Source organism: Salvelinus namaycush, chromosome 16, assembly GCF_016432855.1.
Source record: "Salvelinus namaycush isolate Seneca chromosome 16, SaNama_1.0, whole genome shotgun sequence".
NCBI classification, from domain to species: domain Eukaryota; kingdom Metazoa; phylum Chordata; class Actinopteri; order Salmoniformes; family Salmonidae; genus Salvelinus; species Salvelinus namaycush.
Window position 1 is genome coordinate 33,031,007 of NC_052322.1, and position 27,500 is coordinate 33,058,506.

A 27,500-nucleotide genomic window follows, 5' to 3' on the forward strand; every position below is an offset into this window, starting at 1 on the left:
CAGATGTTAATGCGAGTGTAGCGATATGCTTGTGCTTCTAGTTCCGACAATGCAGTAATAACCAACAAGTAATCTAACCTAACAATTCCACAACTACTACCTTATACACACAAGTGTAAAGGGATAAAGAATATGTACATAAAGATATATGAATGAGTGATGGTACAGAACGGCATAGGCAAGATCCAGTAGATGGTATAGAGTACAGTATATACATATGAGATGAGTAATGTAGGGTATGTAAACATAAAGTGGCATAGTTTAAAGTGGCTAGTGATACATGTATTACATAAAGATGGCAAGATGCAGTAGATGATATAGAGTACAGTATATACATATACATATGAGATGAGTAATGTAGGGTATGTAAACATTATATTAAGTGGCATTGTTTAAAGTGGCTAGTGGTACATTTTTACATAATTTCCATCAATTCCCATTATTAAAGTGGCTGGAGTTGAGTCAGTATGTTGGCAGCGGCCGCTAAATGTTAGTGGTGGCTGTTTAACAGTCTGATGGCCTTGAGATAGAAGCTGTTTTTCAGTCTCTCGGTCCCTGCTTTGATGCACCTGTACTGACCTCGCCTTCTGGATGATAGCGGGGTGAACAGGCAGTGGCTTGGGTGGTTGTTGTCCTTGATGATCTTTATGGCCTTCCTGTGACATCGGGTGGTGTAGGTGTCCCGGAGGGCAGGTAGTTTGCCCCCGGTGATGCGTTGTGCAGACCTCACTACCCTCTGGAGAGCCTTACGGTTGTGGGCGGAGCAGTTGCCGTACCAGGCGGTGATACAGCCCGACAGGATGCTCTCGATTGTGCATCTGTAGAAGTTTGTGAGGGTTTTTGGTGACAAGCCGAATTTCTTCAGCCTCCTGAGGTTGAAGAGGCGCTGCTGCGCCTTCTTCACAACGCTGTCTGTGTGGGTGGACCATTTCAGTTTGTCCGTGATGTGTACAACGAGGAACTTAAAACTTTCCACCTTCTCCACTACTGTCCCGTCGATGTGGATAGGGGGGTGCTCCCTCTGCTGTTTCCTGAAGTCCACAATCATCTCCTTTGTTTTGTTGACGTTTGTGTGTGTGTGTGTGTGTGTGTGATTGTGTGTTAAATGCACGCAATGTGTTCATTAACGCATAAACAGACAGTGAACATCTTTACTGAACAAGTGTTATTGACTCTATCCTTCTCTGATCTGTGACCTGGTCAGACTGTGTTGTGTCTCTATCCTTCTCTGATCTGTGACCTGGTCAGACTGTGTTGTGTCTCTATCCTTCTCTGATCTGTGACCTGGTCAGACTGTGTTGTGTCTCTATCCTTCTCTGATCTGTGACCTGGTCAGACTGTGTTGTGTCTCTATCCTTCTCTGATCTGTGACCTGGTCAGACTGTGTTGTGTCTCTATTCTTCTCTGATCTGTGACCTGGTCAGACTGTGTTGTGTCTCTATCCTTCTCTGATCTGTGACCTGGTCAGACTGTGTTGTGTCTCTATCCTTCTCTGATCTGTGACCTGGTCAGACTGTGTTGTGTCTCTATCCTTCTCTGATCTGTGACCTGGTCAGACTGTGTTGTGTCTCTATCCTTCTCTGATCTGTGACCTGGTCAGACTGTGTTGTGTCTCTATCCTTCTCTGATCTGTGACCTGGTCAGACTGTGTTGTGTCTCTATCCTTCTCTGATCTGTGACCTGGTCAGACTGTGTTGTGTCAGTACTACACATATATAATACATCCTCATAGCAAGCATAATGGTCTTCCAATCCTTCTCAGAGCAATGTCAAATAAGGACGTTGTGAACAGTCAAATTTGCTCCACTTTTTTCACCCGCGTTGTCACGTTCCTGACCTGTTTTCTGTTGTTTTGTATGTGTTTAGTTGGTCAGGACGTGAGCTGGGTGGGAATTCTATGTTGTGTGTCTAGTTTGTCTGTTTCTATGTCAGCCTAGTGTGGGTTCTCAATCAGAGACAGATGGTAGTCGTTGTCTCTGATTGAGACTCATATATAGGAGGCTTGTTTTGTGTTGGGATTTTGTGGGTGTTTGTTACCTGTCTCTGTGTTTGTGTTCTGCACCAGATAGGTCTGTATCGGTTTTGCACATTTGTTATTTTGTATGTTTGTAGTGTTTCACTTGTTCTTGTATTAAACATGTTTAACACTAGCCGCGCTGCACTTTGGTCCTCTCCTTCACCCCTGGAAGAAAGCCTTTACACGCGTTGCAAAAAAACAGGAAATCTAATGTTCTCCAAACAACTTGTTGTTTAACAGCAGAATGAAACGCTGTGTGGTCTGCGTGTGTTTTGTTCTCCCAACCGATGGGCTCTGAGGCATGGAGGAAACACAGCACCACACAGCAGGCATTAGGCAGTTTACAGTTAAGTGGCTCAACCTTTTCTCTCCAGCCCTGGGTCCATGGTGGTGGTGGAGGGGGGATGGGGACTGCTCTGCAGGGGAACTCTGACACCATTATACTACCCTGCATGGAGTTAACACACGGCAGTATCAGCAGCTGCACTGCCACCAGAGCATGGAGCAGGACGCTGGGGACAACCACCTCACGTTCTGTTCTGTCACATAAACCCCTTCTCTCCCTCTCTCTTTCTCTCTGTTGTTCTCCATTTCTTTCTCTCGCTCTATAATTTCCTCTTCTACTCTGTTGTTCTCTTTCTCTTTATCTCTCTCTCTCTCTCTCTCCCTCTGCCCTATATAGCACTACCCTACAGCTGTTTCCCCTCTGTTCCCTCATCTCATTAGATGACCCATCCTTTCCTCCCTTTACTACCATTTCCTTTTCTCCCCCAGTTAAATGGACCCAGGGCTGCCAGTCACAACGCTGCACCACTGCAATTCATCATCATTTTATCTGCACGGGAAATAATTGGATCCTCTCAAAGACACCTGACAGGTTGCTGTCAGAGGTTGCTGTCAGAGGTTGCTGTCGGGTAGATCCTGGACAAGATCTGCCCTTCTTTTCCCACTTTAATCATTGTGTTTTTCTTACCAGAGGGGAGAGAGAGGCCAGCCATCTTCCAAAGAGGAAGCCAATGTGGTGAAGCTCTCCCTGATAATATCACTCTCTGTTTCTGCCCTGTGCTCCTCAAAGCTTTCGCTCTGACTCCCCCTCTCTACTCTAACTCCCTGATAAAACAGTATGTAGGAAGAACTCTAAAACCGACCCAGATACAGGATATCAGCTTGTCAGATCATGTCAATCTGCCGACTGGGTTAGATTGGCCGAGCAGCTCATTTGAATTGCCATGTATTTAGGTGCGCAGCAGAATTGATGATAACTCTCCAAACGAATCCTCTGTGTCTTCATGACCTCTTCAACACACACACACGCGCTCCATCGATACACACACACACGCGCTCCATCGATACACATCCATCCACACACACACCATTCTGGAGATGGACTGTTGGTGGACTAGAGGTGTTATCCACAGTGTAAACACTAGAGCAGGATGGATGTGTCGTTCTCTCTGTTCTGTTCTCTGGTCAGCAGAGAGACGGGCCAATGAGCTAATAAACTCAATGATAGTCCACAGCACACGGTAGACCACACTACAGCACACCTCTCTTGTTTATTCAATCGATTAGCCAGTCTCTCTCTCTCTCTCTCTCTCTCCGTCTTACCCAGTCTCTCAGACTGCCTCTCTCTCTCTCCCTCTTTGCCAGAGACTCTCAAACTGCCTCTCTCTCTCTCTCTCTCTCTCTCTCTCTCTCCCTCTCTCTTAGCCAGAGACTCTCAGACTGCCTCTCTCTCTCTCTCTCTCTCTCTCCCTCTCTCTTAGCCAGAGACTCTCAGACTGCCTCTCTCTCTCTCTCTCTCTCTCTCTCTCTTACCCAGAGACTCTCAGACTGCCTCTCTCTCTCTCTCTCTCTCTCTCTCTCTCTCTCTCTCTCTCTCTCTCTCTCTCTCTCTCTCTCTCTCTCCCTCTCTCTTAGCCAGAGACTCTCAGACTGCCTCTCTCTCTCTCTCTCTCTCTCTCTCTCTCCCTCTCTCTTACCCAGAGACTCTCAAACTGCCTCTCTCTGTCTCTCTCTCCCTCTCTCTTAGCCAGAGACTCTCAGACTGCCCCTCTCTCTCTCTCTCTCTCTCTCTCTCTCTCTCTCTCTCTCTCTCTCTCTCTCTCTCTCTCTCTCTCTCTCTCCCCCTCTCTCTTAGCCAGAGACTCTCAGACTGCCTCTCTCTCTCTCTCTCTCTCTCTCTCTCTCCCTTAGCCAGAGACTCTCAGACTGCCTCTCTCTCTCTCTCTCTCTCTCTCTCTCTCTCTCTCTCCCTCTCTCTTACCCAGAGACTCTCAAACTGCCTCTCTCTCTCTCTCTCTCCCTCTCTCTTAGCCAGAGACTCTCAGACTGCCCCTCTCTCTCTCTCTCTCTCTCTCTCTCTCTCTCTCTCTCGCTCTCTCTCTCTCTCTCTCTCCCCCTCTCTCTTAGCCAGAGACTCTCAGACTGCCTCTCTCTCTCTCTCTCTCTCTCTCTCTCTCTCTCTCCCTTAGCCAGAGACTCTCAGACTGCCTTTATCCCTCTCTCTCTCCCTCTCTCTCTCTTAGCCAGAGACTCTCAGACTGCCTCTCTCTCTCTCTCTCTCCCCTCTCTCTGTCTCTCTCTCTCTCTCTCTCAGCCAGAGACTATCAGACTGCCCCTCTCTCTGTCTCTCTCTCTCTCAGCCAGGGACTCTCAGACTGCCTCTCTCTCTCTCTCTCTCTCTCTCTCTCAGACTGCCCCCCTCTCTCTCTCTCTCTCTCTCTCTCTCTCTCTCTCTCTCTCTCTCTCTCTCTCTCTCTCTCTCTCTCTCTCTCTCTCTTCCCCCTCTCTCTCTCTGTCTCTCTCTCAGCCAGAGACTCTCAGACTGCCTCTCTCAAATTCAAATTCAAGCTGCTTTATCGGCATGAAAAACATTGTGTCAATATTGCCAAAGCAACAATGTATACAATATACATTGGAATAAAATTATAAACAATAACAAATAATAATATAAAATGGTAGTAAACAATAAGACAAAAGTAAATACAAAAATAACAACAATATAGTAGAAATGTAATAAATATAAAAAGCTAAACATGGAAAATGAAACTATAACTAACTTATAACTAAATAACTGTCATCTTCACCATTACATCAGTACTACAGCTACCATCATCATTACTACTACTACCACCACTATCATTACACTGCTCTCATTACCATCACCCTACTACCCATGCCACCACTATTTGGAATGATAAACAACAATAATAATAGAAATAACAATATTAGTAATAACAATAATAGTCATAATAAGTAAGTTACTGCTTACTATGCAGATGTTATTATTCAGTGTCCCTCAGGCTATGGCAGGCAAATACATATTTGGCTGCAAGAGGAGCCATTGCTTCTTCGCCCATGAGTATTTTTAGTTTTTCCTCTGGGTTTAATAAGTTAAAATTTGGAATAAATGTAGTCATTTCTGTGAATAATGAATCTCTTGGTGAGGAATATTTCTCACAGTAAAGGAGAAAGTGCATCTCTGTTTCTACCTCCCCTGTCGTGCAGTGACCACATACTTCCTCTTTGGGTAGCCATGTCTTTTTATGTCTGCCGGTTTCTATTGCCAATCGGTGGTCACTCAGCCTGTACTTGGTAAGTATCTGTCTCTGCTTCGTATCTCTGACAGAGTAGAGATAATCAGCCAATTCATATTCTCTGTTTAGGGTCAGATAGCAATTTAGTCGGCTTTGGGATTTTGTTTAGTTTTTGTTGTAAATGTGAGTCTTTTGATTCATGATTTTGTTTATTGGAATTCTTTCTTTTGAAGCAGTGCTGGTGTCAGCTTGGTTAGGTCCAACACCAGCTGACTGAGAGGGCTCGTTTCTGGGCTCAGCTCTTGGGATTGAAGTGCTTTAAATTGCAGACTTGAATTTGGACTTGAATTTAGATGTAGCCAACATTTTTATGATATTTTCTATATTTTCATTACTACTGGAAAGCGGTCCAATTCTGCCCTACATGCATTAGTTGGTGTATTTCTCTGGACTTGTAGAATTATCAGACAGAATCCTGCATTTAGTGCTTCAATTGGATGTTTGTCCCATATATTAAAGTCCAGTTTATTGAGTGGCCCCCAAACCTCACTTCCCTAAAGAGTTATTGGTAGGATTACACGGTCAAATATTTTGGTCCAAATTCTAATTGGGATGTTGATTTTGAATAATTTCATTTTTATTGCATACAATGCTCGGCGGGCTTTTTCTTTGAGTGCATTCACTGCCATATTAACGTTTCCCGATGCAGATATGGTCAGACCAAGGTATGTGTAATTTTTCGTGTGTTCAATTATGGTGTTGTTCAGGGTGAATTAATATTTGTGTTTCTGACATCAGTTTTTTGGGGGGGAAATCATGATTTTATTTTTTTTTATTTTATTTACTGCCAGGGCCCAATTATTCCAATATTGCTCTAGAATATTAAGGTTCTGTTGAAGACCTTATTTGGTTGGTGATATAAGTACCAAGTCATCAGCATATAGCAGGTATTTTACCTCTGTGTCAGATAGTGTGAGTCCTGGAGCTGGAGAATGGTCCAACATGTCTGCTAATTCATTGATATAAATGTTGAAAAGATTTGGACTCAAACTGCAGCCTTGTCTCACACCTCGACGTTGTGAAAGGAATTCTGTTCTTTGGTTTTTGATTTTTATTGCACACTTGTTTTCTGTGTACATACATTTTATGAAGTCCTACATCTTACCACCAAGCCCACTTTGGAGAATTTTGTAGAATAGCCCTTCGTGCCAAATAGAATCCAATGCTTTTTTAAAGTCAATAAAGCAAGAAAAGATTTTGACCTCTTTTTTTGGGGTGTTTATTAATTAGTGTATGTAAGGTGTATATACGGTCAGTAGTGCGAATTCTTGAATTCTTTGAATTCTTGAATTCAAAATGCTACAGAAAACCTTTCCCAAGTTGCTGTTTACGCAAATTCCCCTGTAATTATTGGGGTCTGATTTGTCTCCACTTTTGTGGATAGGGGAGATGAGCCCCTGGTTCCAGACATCAGGGAAGCAGCCAGAAGTTAAAACCATGTTGAACAATTTAAGCACAGCATTTTGCAACTCAGGTGTGTTGTTTTTCAGCATTTCATTTCTTATGTTATCTAGACCACAAGCCTTCTTTGATTTAATAGATTTGAGCTTTTCATTTAGTTCTTGTTGGGTTATTGGGTAATCTAATGGATGTTAGTTGTTTTTAATGACTGATTCAAGGATGTTACATTTTTCTTGAATTTCTAATTGGTGCTGTTGTAAGTCTTCTTTTTGTATAGATTTTTGTATAGATTTTTTGTATAGATTCTTTTTTGTATAGATTATCAAAATAAGTTTTCCAAATTCCTTCATCTTGTATGGCCTCCCGGGTGGCGCAGTGGTCTAGGGCACTGCATCGCAGTGCTAGCTGCGCCACCAGAGTCTCTGGGTTCACGCCCAGGCTCTGTCGCAGCCGGCCGCAACCGGGAGGTCCGTGGGGCGACGCACAATTTGCATAGCGTCGTCCGGGTTAGGGAGGGTTTGGCCGGTAGGGATATCCTTGTCTCAGTATGTAAAATGTATGCACTCTACTGTATGTCGCTCTGGATAAGAGTGTCTGCTAAATGACTAAAATGTAAAAAAATGTATGGCTAATTCTTGTGGCTTTGTTGTGCTTAAATTGTTCGACATGTCCCAGAATTGATTTTGGTGAATTGCGTTTTCAATTTCATCAAGTGTCTTGTTGGTATAATTCAATTTCTTCCGTTTCAGTGTATGTTTCTACTGTTTCAGAGTTTCAAAGTATTCATATCGTAGCTCTGGGTTGTTTTGCTGCTTATGTTTTTTGTTTGACATTTGTCTTTGGTGTTTTCTAATTGTTTTACATTCATTATCAAACCATTTGTCAGAAACATTTTGTTTTTTGTTTCTGATGTTGCATTTCTTTGGTTTTCGCAAATTTGCTTTTGATGCTGCTTTTTGGAATATGCAATTGATGTTTTGAGTAGCCGAATTGACACCTTCTTTATTGTTTTGGTATTGTGAGTTATTGAAGAACTGTATAGAGTTCATAATTTCATTTGAGTTCAATGTTTCAATGAATCCCTCTGCACTGTTTGGAGCCCATCTGTATGATTGGTTTATGTTGTAGAGTTTATTGGGCAGTTTTTTTGAATGAATAATGCCGGTTAATTTCTTCAGAAACACGTTGATCTGACTGTGATCTGACAATGGTGTCTGTGGTCTGACAGTGAATGCACTAATGGAGGAGGGGTCAATGTCAGTGATGGCATAATCGACTACACTTGTCCCAAGAGCTGAGCAGTAAGTAAACTGACCTAAAGAGTCCCCTCTGATTCTACCATTAAACATGTACAGGCCTAAGGCTCGACATAGACGTACTAACTCCTTCCCATTTTTGTTCAGTATTTGGTCAGGACTGTTTCTATTATTTATAATAGGGCTACTGTACAAGGAGGGGTGTCCAAATATGTGGTGGTTACCTCCCGCATCAGTGTAGTCAGGCTCAGAACCTGTTCTTGCATTGAAATCTCCACAAAGAAGCACTTTACCCTCTGCCTGAAATGTAATGATTTCTGTATGGAGATTGTCAAAAAATGGATCATCATAATATGATGAATCTGAAGGAGGAGCATAAGCTGCACATATGTACACATCATTGTCACTATAGATTGTACCTTTGTTAAGTTTTAGCCAAATGTGATTAGTACCTTTTTTCATTTCCTTCAGTGCTAAGTCCTGCTTATGCCAAATGATGATTCAACCCGAGTCTCGGCCCAGTTTATTTTTATGTTTGATTGATGGTAGTAAACTTTCTCTATAGCCTGAGGGACACTGAGTATCTATGTCTCCACGACACCATGTTTCCAGTAGGATTATGATGTCCTGTCCCTTGATGTTTTTAATCAATTCTAGATTTGTTGTTTTATAACCAAAATGTGAAGAGTATAGGCCCTGGATATTCCAAGAGCTGATAGTTAATGATCTCATTTATCATAAGTGATAATCACTGGTTTGAGTAAAGTACATTAAAAAAAACATAATAATAATAATATATATATACATATTGTAACGATCGTCGTAATGTGGAAGAGAGGAGGACCAAATCGCAGCGTGGTATGTATCCATATTTATTTGAATACTCTTCAAAACGAACAAAATAATAAACAGAACGAAACCAACGACGCTACAGTCCTGAACATGTGAACATAGAAAAAACAATGAACGCACGAACAGGAACAATCACCCACAAACAAACAGTGAAAACAGCCTACCTTAATATGGTTCCCAATCAGAGACAACATAAAACACCTGCCTCTGATTGAGAACCATATCAGGCCAATAAGACACACCTAAACCAATGAAACACAAAACATAGAATATACCCACCCAGCTCACGTCCTGACCAACTAAACAAAGACTAAACAATGGAAATAAGGTCAGGAACGTGACACATATACACACATACACCATTACATAGAATTATTTTTATAATGCCAGTGCCAATAAAATAAAGAATAGTTGTAAACAAATGAATAAGAATGAAACAAGATTGCACAAAAAATAAGTACAACCTAATGCAATCTGCAATCCTGTGAGTGTGTGTGTGTGTGTGCGCGCGTGCGCATGTGTGTGTGTGAATTAAAGGGTCTGTCTAACCCAATATTCTGCATATTAGATGCAGTAGTTGGCGCATATTAGATGCAGTAGTTGGCGCATATTAGATGCAGTAGTTGGTGCATATTAGATGCAGTAGTTGGTGCATATTAGATGCAGTAGTTGGCGCATATTAGATGCAGTAGTTGGCGCATATTAGATGCAGTAGTTGGCGCATATTAGATGCAGTAGTTGGCGCATATTAGATGCAGTAGTTGGCGCATATTAGATGCAGTAGTTGGTGCATATTAGATGCAGTAGTTGGCGCATATTAGATGCAGTAGTTGGTGCATATTAGATGCAGTAGTTGGCGCATATTAGATGCAGTAGTTGGCGCATATTAGATGCAGTAGTTGGCGCATATTAGATGCAGTAGTTGGCGCATATTAGATGCAGTAGTTGGCGCATATTAGATGCAGTAGTTGGCGCATATTAGATGCAGTAGTTGGCGCATATTAGATGCAGTAGTTGGTGCATATTAGATGCAGTAGTTGGCGCATATTAGATGCAGTAGTTGGCGCATATTAGATGCAGTAGTTGGTGCATATTAGATGCAGTAGTTGGCGCATATTAGATGCAGTAGTTGGCGCATATTAGATGCAGTAGTTGGCGCATATTAGATGCAGTAGTTGGTGCATATTAGATGCAGTAGTTGGCGCATATTAGATGCAGTAGTTGGCGCATATTAGATGCAGTAGTTGGTGCATATTAGATGCAGTAGTTGGCGCATATTAGATGCAGTAGTTGGCGCATATTAGATGCAGTAGTTGGCGCATATTAGATGCAGTAGTTGGCGCATATTAGATGCAGTAGTTGGCGCATATTAGATGCAGTAGTTGGCGCATATTAGATGCAGTACTTGGTGCACCTCTCCTATGTCTGATTGTTCTAGGTGTCTTTTGCTAGAGGTTACCTCAGCATATGTAGGCTGATGATCTGAATGATACATGGTGTGGACTGCATCATGTGGTGTACTTCTCTGAAGGACAGTTTTCTGTCCGACCCTGGAGTAGTGGTCAGAGCAGTGTTGTGATGGGCCAGGTCCAGTAGAGCTGTGTTGTGATGGGCCAGGTCCAGTAGAGCTGTGTTGTGATGGGCCAGGTCCAGTAGAGCTGTGTTGTGATGGGCCAGGTCCAGTAGAGCTGTGTTGTGATGGGCCTGGTCTAGTAGAGCTGTGTTGTGATGGGCCAGGTCCAGTAGAGCTGTGTTGTGATGGGCCAGGTCCAGTAGAGCTGTGTTGTGATGGGCCAGGTCCAGTAGAGCTGTGTTGTGATGGGCCAGGTCCAGTAGAGCTGTGTTGTGATGGGCCTGGTCTAGTAGAGCTGTGTTGTGATGGGCCAGGTCCAGTAGAGCTGTGTTGTAATGGGCCAGGTCCAGTAGAGCTGTGTTGTGATGGACCAGGTCCAGTAGAGCTGTGTTGTGATGGGCCTGGTCTAGTAGAGCTGTGTTGTGATGGGCCATGTCCAGTAGAGCTGTGTTGTGATGGGCCTGGTCTAGTAGAGCTGTGTTGTGATGGGCCTGGTCTAGTAGAGCTGTGTTGTGATGGGCCAGGTCCAGTAGAGCTGTGTTGTGATGGACCAGGTCCAGTAGAGCTGTGTTGTGATGGGCCTGGTCTAGTAGAGCTGTGTTGTGATGGGCCTGGTCTAGTAGAGCTGTGTTGTAATGGGCCTGGTCTAGTAGAGCTGTGTTGTGATGGGCCGGGTCTAGTAGAGCTGTGTTGTGATGGGCCTGGTCTAGTAGAGCTGTGTTGGGATGGGCCGGGTCTACTAAAGCTGTGTTGTGATGGGCCGGGTCTATTAGAGCTGTGTTGTGATGGGCCTGGTCTACTAAAGCTGTGTTGTGATGGGCCGGGTCTAGTAGAGCTGTGTTGTGATGGGCCTGGTCTAGTAGAGCTGTGTTGTGATGGGCCAGGTCTAGTAGAGCTGTGTTGTGATGGGCCATGTCCAGTAGAGCTGTGTTGTGATGGACCTGGTTTAGTAGAGCTGTGTTGTGATGGGCCGGGTCTACTAGAGCTGTGTTGTGATGGGCCGGGTCTATTAGAGCTGTGTTGTGATGGGCCTGGTCTAGTAGAGCTGTGTTGTGATGGGCCAGGTCTAGTAGAGCTGTGTTGTGATGGGCCAGGTCCAGTAGAGCTGTGTTGTGATGGACCTGGTTTAGTAGAGCTGTGTTGTGATGGGTCTGATCTAGTAGAGCTGTGTTGTGATGGGCCAGGTCCAGTAGAGCTGTGTTGTGATGGGCCAGGTCTAGTAGAGCTGTGTTGTGATGGGCCTGGTCTAGTAGAGCTGTGTTGTGATGGGTCTGGTCTAGTAGAGCTGTGTTGTGATGGGTCTGGTCTAGTAGAGCTGTGTTGTGATGGGCCTGGTCTAGTAGAGCTGTGTTGTGATGGGCCAGGTCTAGTAGAGCTGTGTTGTGATGGGTCTGGTCTAGTAGAGCTGTGTTGTGATGGGCCGGGTCTAGTAGAGCTGTGTTGTGATGGGCCGGGTCTAGTAGAGCTGTGTTGTGATGGGCCGGGTCTGGTCTGGTAAATCTGTGCTGTGTTGGGCCTGGTCTAGTAGAGCTGTGCTGTAATAAGTCGTGTCTGGCTCTTCTCTCCTGGGGATGGTGGGGGTACTGTTGTTTCAGAAAGTGGAGCGGGGGGCCTCTGCTGCTGGGTTGATGGGTGTGTGGGTCCCTGCCAAGTGTCGCATCATTTAGGTCCTTGGAAAAGGTGCTGATACTGTCCTGGGCTGGAGCAGACTGGGAGGCTGGTTGGCTGACCTGGGCTGGAGCAGACTGAGAGGCTGGTTGGCTGACCTGGGCTGGAGCAGACTGAGAGGCTGGTTGGCTGACCTGGGCTGGAGCACACTGTGCTGGAGCAGACTGGGAAGCAGGTAGGCTGACATGGGCTGGAGCAGACTGAGAGGCTGGTTGGCTGACCTGGGCTGGAGCAGACTGAGAGGCTGGTAGGTTGACCTGGGCTGGAGCACACTGTGCTGGAGCAGACTGGGAAGCAGGTTGGCTGACATGGGCTGGAGCAGACTGGGACGTTGGTTGGCTGACCTGGGCTGGAGCAGACTGGGACGCTGGTTGGCTGACTTGGGCTGGAGCAGACTGGGAAGCAGGTAGGCTGACCTGGGCTAGAGCAGACTGGGAAGCAGGTAGGCTGACATGGACTAGAGCAGACTGGGAAGCAGGTAGGTAGGCTGATCTGGGCTGGAGCAGACTGGGATGCTGGTTGGCTGACCTGGGCTGGAGCAGACTGGGACGCTGGTTGGCTGATCTGGGCTGGAGCAGACTGGGACGCTGGTTGGCTGACCTGGGCTGGAGCAGACTGGGAGGCTGGTTGGCTGATCTGGGCTGGAGCAGACTGGGACGCTGGTTGGCTGACCTGGGCTGGAGCAGACTGGGAGACTGGTATTCTGACCTGGGCTGGAGCAGACTGGGTGGCTGGTGCAGTGTCATCAGGCTGTGTGGTGGAGGCCATGCTGGTCTCAGGTTCTGCTTGTGTTATGCCAAGCTGGTGGACATGTTCTCTAGATGCAGAGCACATAATGACTCGCTGCTAGTTGAGGGTGTCAATGTACCTCTCTCTTTGTTCTAGCTCCTTTCTTGTTGTGCTCAGATGGTCTCTGAGGTCATCATTTGTCTGACTCAGTGTGTACATTCTGCTTTCTAATTTAGCAATAGATGCTCTGCTCTCCTCCCAGAACTGTTTCATCTCTTTTAGTTTCTGGACAGTGTCCTCCTCTTGAAGCTTGTTCTCTCTGAGTTCTATGACCTCTGCTTCGACTAGAGAGAGGGTGTTGTGGAAACGTTGCATAGCAGGTGTTCTTGGTGTTGTAGGCATGTCCTTGGATCTGTCTGCAGCAGGTGAGGTAGGTAGAGGGACACTGAGGGCTTCTTGCTGGGTCACAGAGACCGTTGGGGCCTGCTTTTCTCCATCTCCCTCCTTTTCTTTTCCCTCCGTTTCTGAGATGAGTTCAGCTTCTACTTTTAGGGTAGCAAACATATTCTCTAAAGCCTGGAGGCTTGAATCATTGCCTTGTATCAATACAGTTCCATTATTATATAAGTTTACTGTTTGATACGTGTTGCTCTGGTCAGCTTCTTCAAAAATGCTGATCTGACATCTTTGGCTGATGCCTCTTTTTTTGAGAAAGGGAAATGGTTGCAAATAACCCTTTTCCATATGTGCCCTCGTTTGGTATTAAATATTAAATGCGCTCTTGTTTTGCAACTGGTAAGATCTGCAAACAGGCATTCGTGGTTCTGTCCCATCAACAAACCTTTGAAACCTTTCTTAGCTTTCTCTGTCTGGATGTCTGGTGGGTAAACAATTTCCATAGCAACGCTGGTGATGTTGGCTACAATGTTGCAATAGAAGCGTTGTTTCTTGTGTTATTGTCTCTTGTGTCTTTAGAGGACTGTTTTACTTTGATGTCCTGTGTCTTCTGTCCTTATTTTGTCTTATTTTGTTTTTCTTTTCTACTGTTAACTAGATATTCTTTGTTAGCTAGCTAGCAACTGCTTAGCAACTGGTAAACAATTCAGCTAGCTAAGATACCTGTACAATTTCATGAAAAATAGTTCGTTTTCAAAAGCCTATCTTCTTCGTTTGTTGCTTGTTTTGTCTCTTATTCAGTCTTGCAGTTTTCTTTTGCTTTTTTCCGATGTACTTCACTCTAAAAACCATGTAAATTTCAATATTTGTAGGAGCTAATCTTTTCAGCAGCTGCTGCTCAATTTGGAACTCTCTCTCTCTCTCTCTCTCTCTCTCTCTCTCTCTCTATTTCAAATCAATTCAATTCAATTTGCTTTATTGGCATGACGTAACAATGTACATATTGCCAAAGCTTACTTTGGATATTTACAATATGAAAATAATAAGAATCAAAATTGACAACGGGACAACAGTAATAACCAAGGGTCAAAATAACCATACATTGAACAATAACAATAAGCATACAGTAGAGGACATGTGCAGGTTGATTGGTCTGTCAGACACTGTCCCTCAGCTTATGGCAGGCAGCAATGTAGTGGCTGCCAACCCACAGCTCTCTGCGTCCTCTCTCCGTCTTAGCCAGAGTCTCTCAGACTGCCCCCCCCCCCCCCTCTCTCTATCTTAGCCAGAGACTCTCAAATTGCCTCTCTCTCTCTCTCGCTCTCTCTCTCTCGCTCTCTCTCTCTCTCTCTCTCTCTCTCTCTCTCTCTCTCTCTCTCTCTCTATCTTAGTCAGTCTCTCAGACTGCCTCTCTCTCTCTCCGTCTTAGTCAGAGTCTCTCAGACTGCCTCTCTCTCTCTCCATCTTAGCCAGAGTCTCTCAGACAGCCTCTCTCTCTCTCCATCTTAGCCAGAGTCTCTCAGACTGCCTCTCTCTCTCTCCGTCTTAGCCAGAGTCTCTCAGACTGCCTCTCTCTCTCTCCATCTTAGCCAGTCTCTCAGACTGCCTCTCTCTCTCCATCTTAGCCAGAGTCTCTCAGACTGCCTCTCTCTCTCTCTCTCCATCTTAGCCAGAGTCTCTCAGACTGCCTTACTCTCTCTCTCTCTCTCCATCTTAGCCAGAGTCTCTCAGACTGCCTCTCTCTCTCTCTCCATCTTAGCCAGAGTCTCTCAGACTGCCTTACTCTCTCTCTCTCTCTCCATCTTAGCCAGAGTCTCTCAGACTGCCTCTCTCTCTCTCCATCTTAGCCAGAGTCTCTCAGACTGCTCTCCATCGCTCTTTCCCTTAACGCATGTTCATGTTTTATTAACTCCCTCTGTTCGTGTTTTAGAGAGGAAGAGGTCAATACATCTGAAGCCCACGCGAACAACTAACTACTACTGATCTAATGGTGAGAGGATGTATCTGGGCTCCATCACAGGTCAAGGCTGGAGTAGTCTCTAACTGGACTTCTGTCTGTAATGTTAATGCTACCTTTATGGTTCTGTAAAGTGACTTGGCCAGTGAGAGGGAAGGAGGCCATCATTGAGGGTTGAATGGGTCTGGGCCCAGGCGGGTACAGTGAATGCATGCTAAAGGACTTTGGGTCTCTGATGACATGTCTGACAAGCTAGAAAAAGTCACAGTCTTCAGTTTGACCACCCCTGTGCCACCGTGCCATGGTAAATGTGCTCTTAACTTTCCTCTCTTGAATCCCACGGTAACACTGGTGCGTTTTGGACTTCTAACCCCTTTTAAACATTGTGTTTGAGACTGCTGGGATGTTCTTCTGCATCCACTGATATCAACCATTAGTCTGTGTGATTAATGGGGGCTGAGCTGGAGCGGTGTTTCTGAGACAAGGGCGGATCCCGAAAACGGTTCTTCTCACAAAAACGTCTGTAAAGTCCAAACGGTTTGAGCTACAAACTATAATGGCCCACCTATGAAAAGCTGAGACTCTGATGCTCACAAGCCACACAATAATCGTTAGAAGGTAAGGTTCTTCTGCATAGAAGATCACAGTAAATCCCAGGACATAGTGCATATAATACTGTAATAAGCTCACATAGTTGCTGTCACACACTGTCACAACTCCACACTGGTTGGATGTTCATTTCACTGAGCAGAACATTTCTACATGTATTTTGTATCAGGTCTTTGCTTGCCGGACCTTATTGGTTTATTGACATTTGTCAAGAAAAGGCATGAATGCAACTGCTTATGTGACATGGTTATGTGTTCTACTTGCAGCCCTGGCCTTCCTGAAAGGAAAACAGTACACCACTTCAATGTGAGGCTAAATATTAAGGCAGAGCAAGCAGATGAACGAAGGTAGTGAATTTCAGCTTCTTCACTGTGCGAGCCCTGGGACCATGTCTTAATAAGCTCTGCAGAGACATGCTGCACTCATGCTAAAATCACAGCACATTAAGTAACTCATAAATGGTCCCATTTAACTGCCGTGATTGCACTACGGAAATTAACACGGCTGAAATTGCCGTTCCCTATTCCAATTGACAGCTTGTCTGGCTTGCTGAACAGCGGCGGCGACATGTTTCAGTGTGTCTCCCTCCCTCCACCAGCAGGCAGCACCCTGACTGACTGACTACCCAGAGACGGCATCCAGAGAGGGGGAGGCAGACTGGGAGACAGCTGGACTGGCCTCGCCCTACAAGCTGAAAGGGAGCACAAATACACTTATAAAAAACATTTGCCGCGCGATGCATACTAACCATAACACCTTGCTGTTTGTTACCATTAGACAGCTACAACGTTTTCTTGGCCCCTTGCTGTGGAGCCAGTTGTTTGGCAGCCCTAGCTCAACGTTCACACCAATATCGTTCTGTCTGCTGCTAAAATCGAATGGAGAAATGGCATGCCATTGGCTGAGCGGGCAGAAGCTGTTGATTTGAAATGGCTGCAACAGCAAACAGTCGATAAAGGCCTGTTTAGTGAGACAGCTCTCCTCGTGCTCTTAGCTGCGTAATTAGCTTCCCTTCAGAAGAGCCAAGAGTTTCCCGAGTGAGAGAGGAGAGAGAGTTCTATAATGGCCATCGATAAAGAAGCGCAGACGAGTGTCATACCACTGTCAAACGCACAGGCCCACTCTACCCGTTAATGACTGCAGATGGCAGTCCGTTAAAGCGATTACACAGCCTTGTGTTTCATTGAGCCTGAATGGTTACAGCACTGTCCTCCCAGGCTGAGCTAGCTGGACAAACCTACAGCTCAGCTGAATGAAGGAGAGACAGAGAGTGGGGGGAAAAAAGAGAAATGGTTAGAGAGAAGAGAGAGACGGACAGAGACAGAGAGAGAGAAAGGAGAGTGAGCGAAGAGAGAAAGAGAGAAAGGAGAGTGAGCGAAGAGAGAAAGAGAGAAAGAGAGAAAGAGAGAGAGAGAGAGAGAGAGAGAGAGAGAGAGAGAGAGAGAGAGAGAGAGAGAGAGAGAGAGAGAGAGAGAGAGAGAGAGAGAGAGAGAGAGAGAGAGAGAGAGAGAGAGAGAGAGAGAGAGAGAGAGAGAGAGAGAGAGAGAGAGAGAGAGAGAGAGAGAGAGAGAGAGAGAGGCGTGTGTGAGAGAGAGAGGCGTGTGTGAGCTGGGGAGCCTGGTAGGTTAGCTGCTGGTGGAGAGGGGAGCAAGGCAGATAATGGCAAAGGACGGCTGCTGCTGCTATTATTACAACTAAATGGCATACTAAGAGATTTGAAAAGAACAGGGCAGAGAGGTGGGGAGAAACCAAAGTAGATAAAAGCAAGAAGACAGAACCACTCTGGCTAGCAGAGAAAAAACTATTCCATGCTTACATATTAGAAAGTGAACACACAGAGAGAAACACACAGAAACAAACACAACCTTTATCATGCATTGCGTATGACTACACTGTATGGCTACACTGTATGACTACACTGTATGACTAGGATGGTGGTTGGGTTGGGGGGTGGTAGGACAGCAGAATAAGACAGGACAGGTATGGTACTCACCGAGGTCCTCTGACACTGGATGCTGGTGCTGTTGAAGCGCAGGGCGGTGACGCTGTAGGTGGCTCCCTGGATGTGGAAGATACACTCATAGTTCCTCTGTCCAGACTGGGGCTGAGGCAGGTTCTTAGCCAGCAGGGTGATGGGCTTCATCACCCCCACTGGGATGTAGATCTGGGTGGATGGCAGGATCTGGGGACACTCCTGGGAACAGGGACAAAGACCGTGGTTAGCCCTCTATTCTGTAAGCAGGTAAAAGTAAGGAAATGGTGGACTGGAGATTTACTGGACGGGAGAAGTAAGTATAGCATGCTGGTATAATGTCGATAAAGCATTAGTGATTTTGAAAGTGGTCTTGATGCACAGTGTGTGAGATTTTAAGCACAGAGTGATACAACATGTACAGACACCTCCGACTGTGACGAAGACAAGAGGAATGCAGTATTTATAATTGTATAAAGCCATGTAATGGGCCTAATTGCTCTGAGAAACTGGCATATTTTTGGAGGGGGGGGTGGCAAAGTGATTAGCGACCACATAGTTTGTTGCCATGCCAACGGATTAGCGAGACAAAACAAAATGAAGCCATTCAAGTGTTAATGCCATTGAAAGGTTTTGGCAGGGCTGTGTTAGTGGGTACGGACGCCAACAGCGTCTGGGCCAAAAAGCCAGTCCAGTCCAGACGATCAGTGGGAAGAGCAGCAAGTGCTGTCTTGTCTCCTCTCTTGGCCCTGACCCCTCTCTGCCCAACATGAGGGCACTGGAGAGGACAGGGGCAAAGCAGCAGGCGGCTAAAGAAATACATCAACTAACGGAAGATGGGCCACCACAGACACATTTGTCATGTGTCCCACTCGCTGGCCAAAGTTGGCTGAGGAAAAATGTGTTTGTTGATTTTAGACGTCACCCTCTCCCACACAAGATTTAGCGACAGGCTGTACAGAAAAGATACTACTTTTCCAAACAGTTACATAGCAAATACATTAACAGTACCATGCTAATGTGAGTGAATGAAATGTGTTGTTTCTCTTTCTATTCAACTGAGTCAACGCCAATATGCTGGACAAACAAGCCAAGTCCAGACAGCAGACAGCCTTGGTCAGCAGGAATAGACAAAGGGCCAAGTCTAAATACAAAAAATATGTCATGAATCTGTACCTTAAGCCAAAACTATTCCAATATCAACATTTGTAGATGTTTGAGATGTTGTAGTGAATGACTCCAGGTCTGGTAGATCAGTGTCTAGTATACTCTATACTGAGGACTGTGAATATCATTCCTGTGTGTGTGAGTGAAGCCTCTTATCATGAGTTGGGCTGTGTAAACAGACTCCTTCTCAGAAATCAACACAGGTCTGCGTGACACCAGGCAGCTAGGCGCTTCCATTGGACAGCTTCCACTGCTGTCCTGCCATTAAACTGTGTTCCACCACAGCTCTCCTCCTCTCCTCTCCCTTTATCTCCTCCTCTCCTCTTTTCTCCTCTCTTCTACCGTCTTCCCTCCCCTACTCACCTCTCCTCTTGCCTCCTTTCCTCCGCTCCTCTCCTCTCCTCACCACCAACTCCTCTCCTAAATAAATATATGATTATGCAATTTCCCTGTGAATCTGGACAGACCTGTCTTTGTCCTCAATTACTACGTATGAGACAATGGAAGACTCTTGATAGCTAAGCTAAGCTAAGCTAAGAAGAAATATATAGGAGTCGCCTCAAGACAATAGGGAGCTATTAGCCAATAGCTGAAGACTATCCGATACTACTGAGGATAAGGAACTCTGAGGTCCATATTACCTTAAATAAACAGTGTCGGGTACGGTAATATTCTGGGATGGCAATACTCCCAAAATATTCATGGTAACTTTGGTCTCTTTAATCATTATTAGCTCAACATCGTCTCCCTGGTCTGCAGGCTCATTTGTAAATCAGTTTGTGCTTTGCTAAACCAGCGTTAAATTAAGTGCAGGTAATGACTTGAAATTGCAATTTGAATCAGAAAGACAGCGGGCCAAAATAATCATTGGACGTAATGGAATTGGGTGATACCTATTCTCCTCCCGATAGGCACAAACCCAAATAGCGAAACAAGAATAATGGGGCTTGTGAATGAATCCCCAATTCTAAAGCGGCATGGAGAGAGGATGATCAATTCCAGGGGGGCTACGCTGAGTCTGAACGAGACGTTGTGCTGGTGGCCAGGCAGCCATTTGCTTTAGTATTCAGTGCACACAGGTGAGGAACAGACAAGCGTAAACAACACGCTTAATGAACTGCCTCCAGCCTCTGATAGGGACTGTGTATGTGTGTTTGTGTGTACATGTATGTGTGTATGGATGTGTGTGTGTGTGTGTGTGTGTGTGTGTGTGTGTGTGTGTGTGTGTGTGTGTGTGTGTGTGTGTGTGTGTGTGTGTGTGTGTGTGTGTGTGTGTGTGTGTGTGTGTGTGTGTGTGTGTGTGTGTGTGTGTGCATTTGTGCATGTGTGCACACATTCATGTGTTTATCAGTCTGTCTCTAGGACAAAGAAGTCAAACAGTCTTCCCACCCAACCAGTGGTGGAACGCTGCTATCGCCCACTATCTGGGTCAGACAGACCACAGCCTCCTTCTATGGTATGTAAAACATGTGTCTCTGGTCAGACAGTGCAGAGACAAAGACAGACAGATTGCTAAGACCTCAGTCTGGACCACACTCTGGTCCCACCTGTGCCAACACACGGCCCGCCCGCCTGCAGCAGAAACCCCAGGGGTCTGGTGCATTGGCGTGGATTGGAGGGTCGTAGACACAAAGCGTACTGGATCAGCACTGCGGGCCAAGCCAGAACCACATGCTGCAGCTCTCAGCACCCAGCCCAGCCAAATCCATCAACCATCAGCCAGAGCCAGGAGACAAAGACCCGCCACGTTCAGAAGGGAACTGATGATGAACACAACTTGGGGGAAGAGAGAAAATAAGGCGAGGAACCAAAAAGTCGTGAAGAAAAAATCGAAACTATTTAATTACCAGTCCTGACAGGTGTCAAAACAGAGTTAAAAGTGCGTATCAGATTGCACTCTTGCGGAATATAATGGAACAACGGTTTACCAAGGGGATTCCTTTGAAGGGGTTTCTCTGTTTTATTTTTCACTCCTTTATTTCCTTAGAAATGACAGAGTGAGAGAAGGAGAGAGAGAGAGAGAGAGAGAGAGAGAGAGAGAGAGGCGTGTGTGAGCTGGGGCGCCTGGTTAGGTTAGCTGCTCTCAATGCTCTCTCCCCCGTTTTTCCGCCTCTCCCCCCTCTCTCCCCCTCTTCCCCCTCTCTCCCCTGGTGCTGGGAGTCAGGCAGAGGTGAGATACAGCCCTGGAAGTCATACAGACGTTTATTAAGGTGGGAATGAGAGTCAGGAGGAGAGTCAGGGGTTCACCAAAGGGGAGAGTGTTTGGCTGATTATTTGTGTTACCATCCACCCCTTGGGGGAAAGACGAGGCTGGATCTCTGGGAGAGAGAGAGAGAGAGAGAGGCAGAGCTTACAGCTGTCTCTGCTCCAAAACCCCAATCTAACCCTGGGGTTGGGAGCCGGAGCGCTGCAGAGAAACCTGTCTTGAGGGCAAACAGGAAGAAGGCATAAGGAGTCGGCCAGCAGCAGATAAAGATGAGTTTCTGGCTCCAGACTCATCTCGACTTCCCCCATATCCTCCTGTTAGTGCTAGCTTGGCCCTGGCAGCTCTGTATGGCTTGCTCGTCTCCATGGTGTTTGTTTTGCCGAAACGCAGCCTCCAGCCATGCCCCCTCTGGCAACATATTTCTGTTACCATCCAGCCATCCCCTCCCAGCAAGCCGTGCAACACTGCCGAGGTGGCAGTCTGAGAACATTAAGCAGGGCTCACATAACAAACAGCAGAACGAGAGAGAGAGAGAGAGAGAGAGAGAGAGAGAGAGGGGGAGAGAGAGAGAGAGAGCGAGAGAGAGAGCGAGAGAGAGAGAGAGAGAGAGAGAGAGACTGCTACAACAGGGATGAACTCTGATTCTTCTAAAAACACTAGCAGAGGGAGAGGGTAGGGTTTGTAGGCCATGGAGAGTGAGGAATGAGGGTCTTCCTAGTTTCTCATGCAGATGATTTCTCATTGATCTCCCATTGGCCTTGAATGACCCTAGAGTAATGAGGTGATGTCATCATGGGATGCTAAGGTGTTCTCTGTGGGGTGCGGGCTGCTGGCTGTGACCTCTTGGGCCTCCTCCTCCTCCAGGCGCCCTGATCAATCCCAATCCACCATGAAGAATGGGGTGTCACTGCTGGCGACATGGGGGTTTGATAGATGAGTAGCTTTGTGATTGACAGAAAGGGTGTGCGGTGGGGCGAGGCGAGGTGGGGCGAGTAGAGATTTGCCGAGCGCCCTTATGGATTACCGATACAGCCCAGTGAACTGGCCCCCTAGCAAGGAGCAGGGCCCACATCGACCAGCGCAACGCACACCAACCCAACACACAGAGGGGAATGAGAGAGAAAGAGGAAGAGGTAAAAGGGCTCTGATGACTACATCTCCCGAGGGAGACAAGGACGGACAGACGCTGAATAATATGATCTCACTTTGCTGGGTTTCATGCGAGCCAATACACGTCCCCATAGATCTCTCCTAAGAATACTGTGCAGACAGGTCAAGAGGGCCAGCGAGCAGCATATCATATCCATCAAGACTTCTCAGTGATTTCAGGCCTGTCGGGCCGCTCCCTGCCGAATCCAATAGTTCCCCGCTGGCCTCTTCATTTGGACAGAGCTGAGCTGTTTAGAGTCAAACACAATGGAGCTCTGGGCTTTGTTTTTATCAGAGATGGTTCTGTCTGTTTCTGTGCCACTGTATCTGGGCTGTATGCAGAGACATTAATAAATGTGATAAGCAACACCAGGGCTGTGTTGTTCTACTGTAGGTACACCAGATCAACACACAGACTTGATGCTAGGAAACACTGAGCTCAGACAATTGATATTGGGTTGTGTTAAGGACCATAAGATACCATTGCAATAAACAACCATAATTAACCTATTTACAGGTATACGTCTGTACAGAACTATATTATTTAACTACGTAATTATATTACTATGACAAAAGTCGTAAAGAGTAACAGTCATTGGGTTGTATGAACTAAGTCCCCAAGGTCTAGTCCTGTGGTGAGACAGTGTTAAAACTGTGCTAGATAAGACATCATGAGGCTATCAGAAGAGCTCAGCGGTTAAATGAAAGCTACTTTGAACCATGAAAAGGCTTTTGGAGTGTCCGCCCACTCCTGGGCCCTCCTGTGATGGAGCACGGAGAGTAGGGAGAGCCCAGAGAGCTTTCTTTCTTTCTTTTTTATTTAACCTTTATTTAACTAGGCACGTCAGTTAAGAACACATTCTTATTTACAATGACGACCTACCCCGGCCAAACCCTAACCCGGACGACGCTGGGGAGATGAAATATGCCCGTTCAAAAACTCCTGGGAGAAATCTGCTACGGAATCACAGATACTGACCACTTGGCTAATAATACTTTAGTGCAGTTTATAGCATTATTAATATTGTACAAACTGTAAAAGAACTAGCTTTGCACCAAACATGAAACATGATCACTGATCTCGTATTATGCTGATGCTGCAAGGGGAGTTCGTGAGTCAGTACTTTCTCTGAAGGGGAAAACTAGGACAGCAGCATTAGATGAGTAGGAATTACTCAAGAGAAAATACAGGAAGTGGAGCTGGCCCTGATGGTGTCATTGGACCAAACCCCACATGAAGAAGCTGTCACCAGGATCTCAACTCTTCTATGTAGAATTCCTCCCCAGCCTCCATTAAGAGGACAGACATTGTGGCATCTGGAAATGAAGATTGAGTACACTTTGAATAATTAAAGTAGGTGCAGATCAGTGGCAGGCTTGGATCCCTGAGCGCGAGGCAGCACCGGGGAGAACCAGATATAGAACCATTATAATCCACATAATAATTCACATTTCCTGTTGTTGCAGGATTATTTTCCTGCTGTAGCAAACTGGCTCAAATTAAGATCCTACATCTGTAACACACGTATGTTGAAATAACTGAAATATCACAAACAGAATTTGTTATAAGCAGTTTTAAGAGGTCATGTCATTTTTCCTCCCTGGCCCTCATTCACCTCCAGAATTGACCGTTAGTAATTCACCGCCAGTCAGCCTGCCCAGCTGATGATGGCCCATCAAAACTACACCTAAACTATATCAAAACTACACCTAAACTATATCAAAACTACACCTAAACTATATCAAAACTACACCTAAACTATATCAAAACTAACTGAACACATACGTATAATAATAGAGTTAGCCTGAAGACAAGATTCAACTCACAATAGTCTGACAATATGATCAATTGAAGCAGGGAAACAGAGTGCCAAAAAGTCCCTTTTTCGAATCCTCCTACAGAATCACATGCACATCATTTCTGTTTAGTATCAGAAAGAGCAGTTTCTAAAACAGGTGAGGTGAGCTCCATTTCAAAATATCACTTTTTCCAAGAAGAACTGGTGTTCCATGCACGTGAGCACGCCGCGGCATGCAGCTCAGACTACTAAGCAAAGACTGGTAACAAAATAAGACTTCAAATGTGCTATTCTGTCTTTTGAAATACATTTTCTTATTACCATACTATTTCTTAAACAAAATTAGAAGAGATTTCTTTGTGATCGATTTAACACTTGAATTGTGGGCTTTTTAGTGGTTTTCGTTTTTACATATAGCCTACAGTAACACAAACTACTGAAAATGTTTTGATGTTGTATTATATTTTATATTCTTAAACACAACCAAAGGAGTCTTTTTCCAATAGCATATGACATTTATTTATTCGACTGTTAGAACGTTGACCTCCAAAAGACGTGTCATTGGCTTCAAGTAGGGTCCCTCCGGGCCCAGCACTTCTAGTGTTAATGGCACAGCCACAGATGTCTGTCCCATTCCGTAAGGCTGGCTGCAGTAGTGGTGGAGTTGGCTGGGCTGTTCTCAGTAGTGACACTGGGGATGGAGAAAGCCAAACTTCAGCAGGGCTGAGAGTTGGAGCTTGTGCTTGTCAGGTCTCATCCTCCCTTGCTTGTTTACAGTCTATTTACTGTAGCGCCATTGCAGCTCACCATGACGCTGTTGGACGTACGTCCTCTAGTGTGTGTGTATTTGTGTGTGTGTGTGTGTGTGCATGCCTGTGTGTACTCACAGCAAAAATGCTTTCACAACACCAGAGAGACGGGAGAGGGCGGAGGAAAAAATCCACCTGACAGCCAGATGAGAGACTGTAAATTCGAGGGAAGGAAGGAATTATGCTTGGCAGATGTGGAGGAGAGAGAGGAGGCACTGAGGATGTCTAAATGCATGAATACAGAAATTAGGACTGAGAAGTAGCTTTTACTTTCCAGGTTTTACCATGAATAGATACTTTATCAAACATAGAGCCACAAATAGAGCCACAAATAAATCAGCGACTTTGACAACCAGTATTAACTGGTGTTAACCAAAGCAAGCCTAATGTGTAATATCTTAATCTAAGGAAGTACACTAGGCCTATATTTCACCCTCCAGAGCAGTAAATGTGGGTGACAGGAGGAGAACAGAGATACACATTACCTTACTCTGGTGTTTTGACGCTTCTTGTAATAATCAGCTAATAAAGACTAATCTCCATCTCCATGTTTACATCTGTACAGCCACAGCTGCTCTAATGGTTATGAATTGGACAAGGAAAAATAGCAGAAGTGTTTCATTCCCCCAGTGGGTGTTATAATATACACTGAGTGTACAAAACATTAGGAACTTTCCATGACATAGACTGACCAGGAGAATCCAGGTGAAAGCTATGATCCCTTATTGATGTCACTTGTTAAATCCACTTCAATCACTGTAGATGAAGAGGAGGAGACCGGTTAAAGAAGGATTTTTAAACCTTGGGACAATTGAGACATGGATTGTGCATGTGTGCCATTCAGAGGGTGAATGGGCAAGACATACGATTTAAGTGCCTTTGAACGGGGTATGGTAGTACAGTAGGAGCCAGGCGCACCGGTTTGAGTGTGTAACGCTGCTGGGTTTTTCACGCTAAACAGTTTCCCGTGTGTATCAAGAACGGTCCACCACCCAAAAGACATTCAGCCAACTTGACACAACTGTGGGAAGCATTGGAGTCAACATGGGCCAGCATCCATGTGGAACGCTTTCGACACCTTGTAGAGTCCATGCCCCAACTAATTGAGACTGTTCTGAGGCCAAAGGGGGGTGCAACTCAATATTAGGAGGGCGTTCCTAATGTTTTGTACACTCAGCGTAGAGTTACTGCATGTAGGAACTCCATAAGGACGGATCGTTTGATCATGTTTTGGGCATAGCCCTCCTATCAGGGACTTGAATGTTTGACTAAGCCCAGTTCTGAAACGAGTCCATCACATTGTTCGAGACTGACTGCAGACAGACAGACGTTACTTCTACCAGACCTACAGACCCTACCCACAACCACTGTCCATGACAACCCTGCACAGCGGAAACACATTTGTTTGTTTCAATGTTTGTTTGTTTGTTTGTTTATTAATTTATCCTGATGGGTTTCTCTAGTGCGGCTTACTCAAGCAATTTTCTGCCTGGTTGGATATAATGTGCTCCTTTGTCTATCGACTGTCAGGCAGATGTTGATTGATATACATTTGATTTGCTAATGTTAATCATTACAGTGGGGGACTTAGTTACGATGCTGGTGGACACACAACTATGAGAAATGTATTTTGGAATATCACCGGGCATACAGATACTGTAAATGTTGAGTGTGACTTGGTGATAAGACTGATAATGGAATAATGACTTACTTACACATTATTTCGAAATGTTGCGGCATTTTCCTTGCCACCCAACATCCCTCCTCCATTGAAACCCGTTGTTTTATATACATTTTGGGTTCAATTGAACTCTTTCCATTATCGACTATGGTGCACACAGAGTCCATCAAAAGAAAGGACAAATGGTGACCTTGGCATTGTGCAACATAAAATAATGGCATCTGTGTGTAACAAGCCTATTGATATGGACTATTCAATGTTACCATGGTAACCTATGCACCAAAAGGAGAACATATCAGTGCTGGGAGGATAGTGTATGTGTTTGGTTTGGTTGGATTACAGCTCAGCTCAGGGGAAAGAACAGGCTGTCTGACTGATGACATTTAGTCCAGCATTTTGTCCATCATTTTGACACCACAAAACCTCAATTGTATGTGTCGCCTCTCACCTCCCCTATTTTCGATATTCTCTCCCCTTAGAGATTTAACTCATTTCTTCACACACCTTTTCCCAAAAAAAACAGCTCCCCACAGACCGGCCCCTCCACCACCCTGTATGAACGCATGCCAAATTGTCTTTCCTGAGACTAGACACTTAGCCACGTTTATAGATGCAGCTTTGCAGAGAGAGAGCATTGGTTTTACAGTAACAGAACAGAAT

The 27,500-nt window shown here is 45.3% G+C and overlaps 1 protein-coding gene across 1 annotated transcript in view; it reads right to left on the reverse strand.

The window, feature by feature from the left end:
• The window catches only part of LOC120061638 (plexin-A1-like), a 151,883-nt gene that overhangs the window by 33,822 nt on the left and 90,561 nt on the right, over nucleotides 1-27,500 (reverse strand). The window contains exon 10 of the mRNA XM_039011540.1: nucleotides 18,051-18,251. Within this exon, the coding sequence (XP_038867468.1) occupies nucleotides 18,051-18,251 (201 nt within the window). The remainder of the gene's footprint in view (nucleotides 1-18,050; nucleotides 18,252-27,500) is intronic.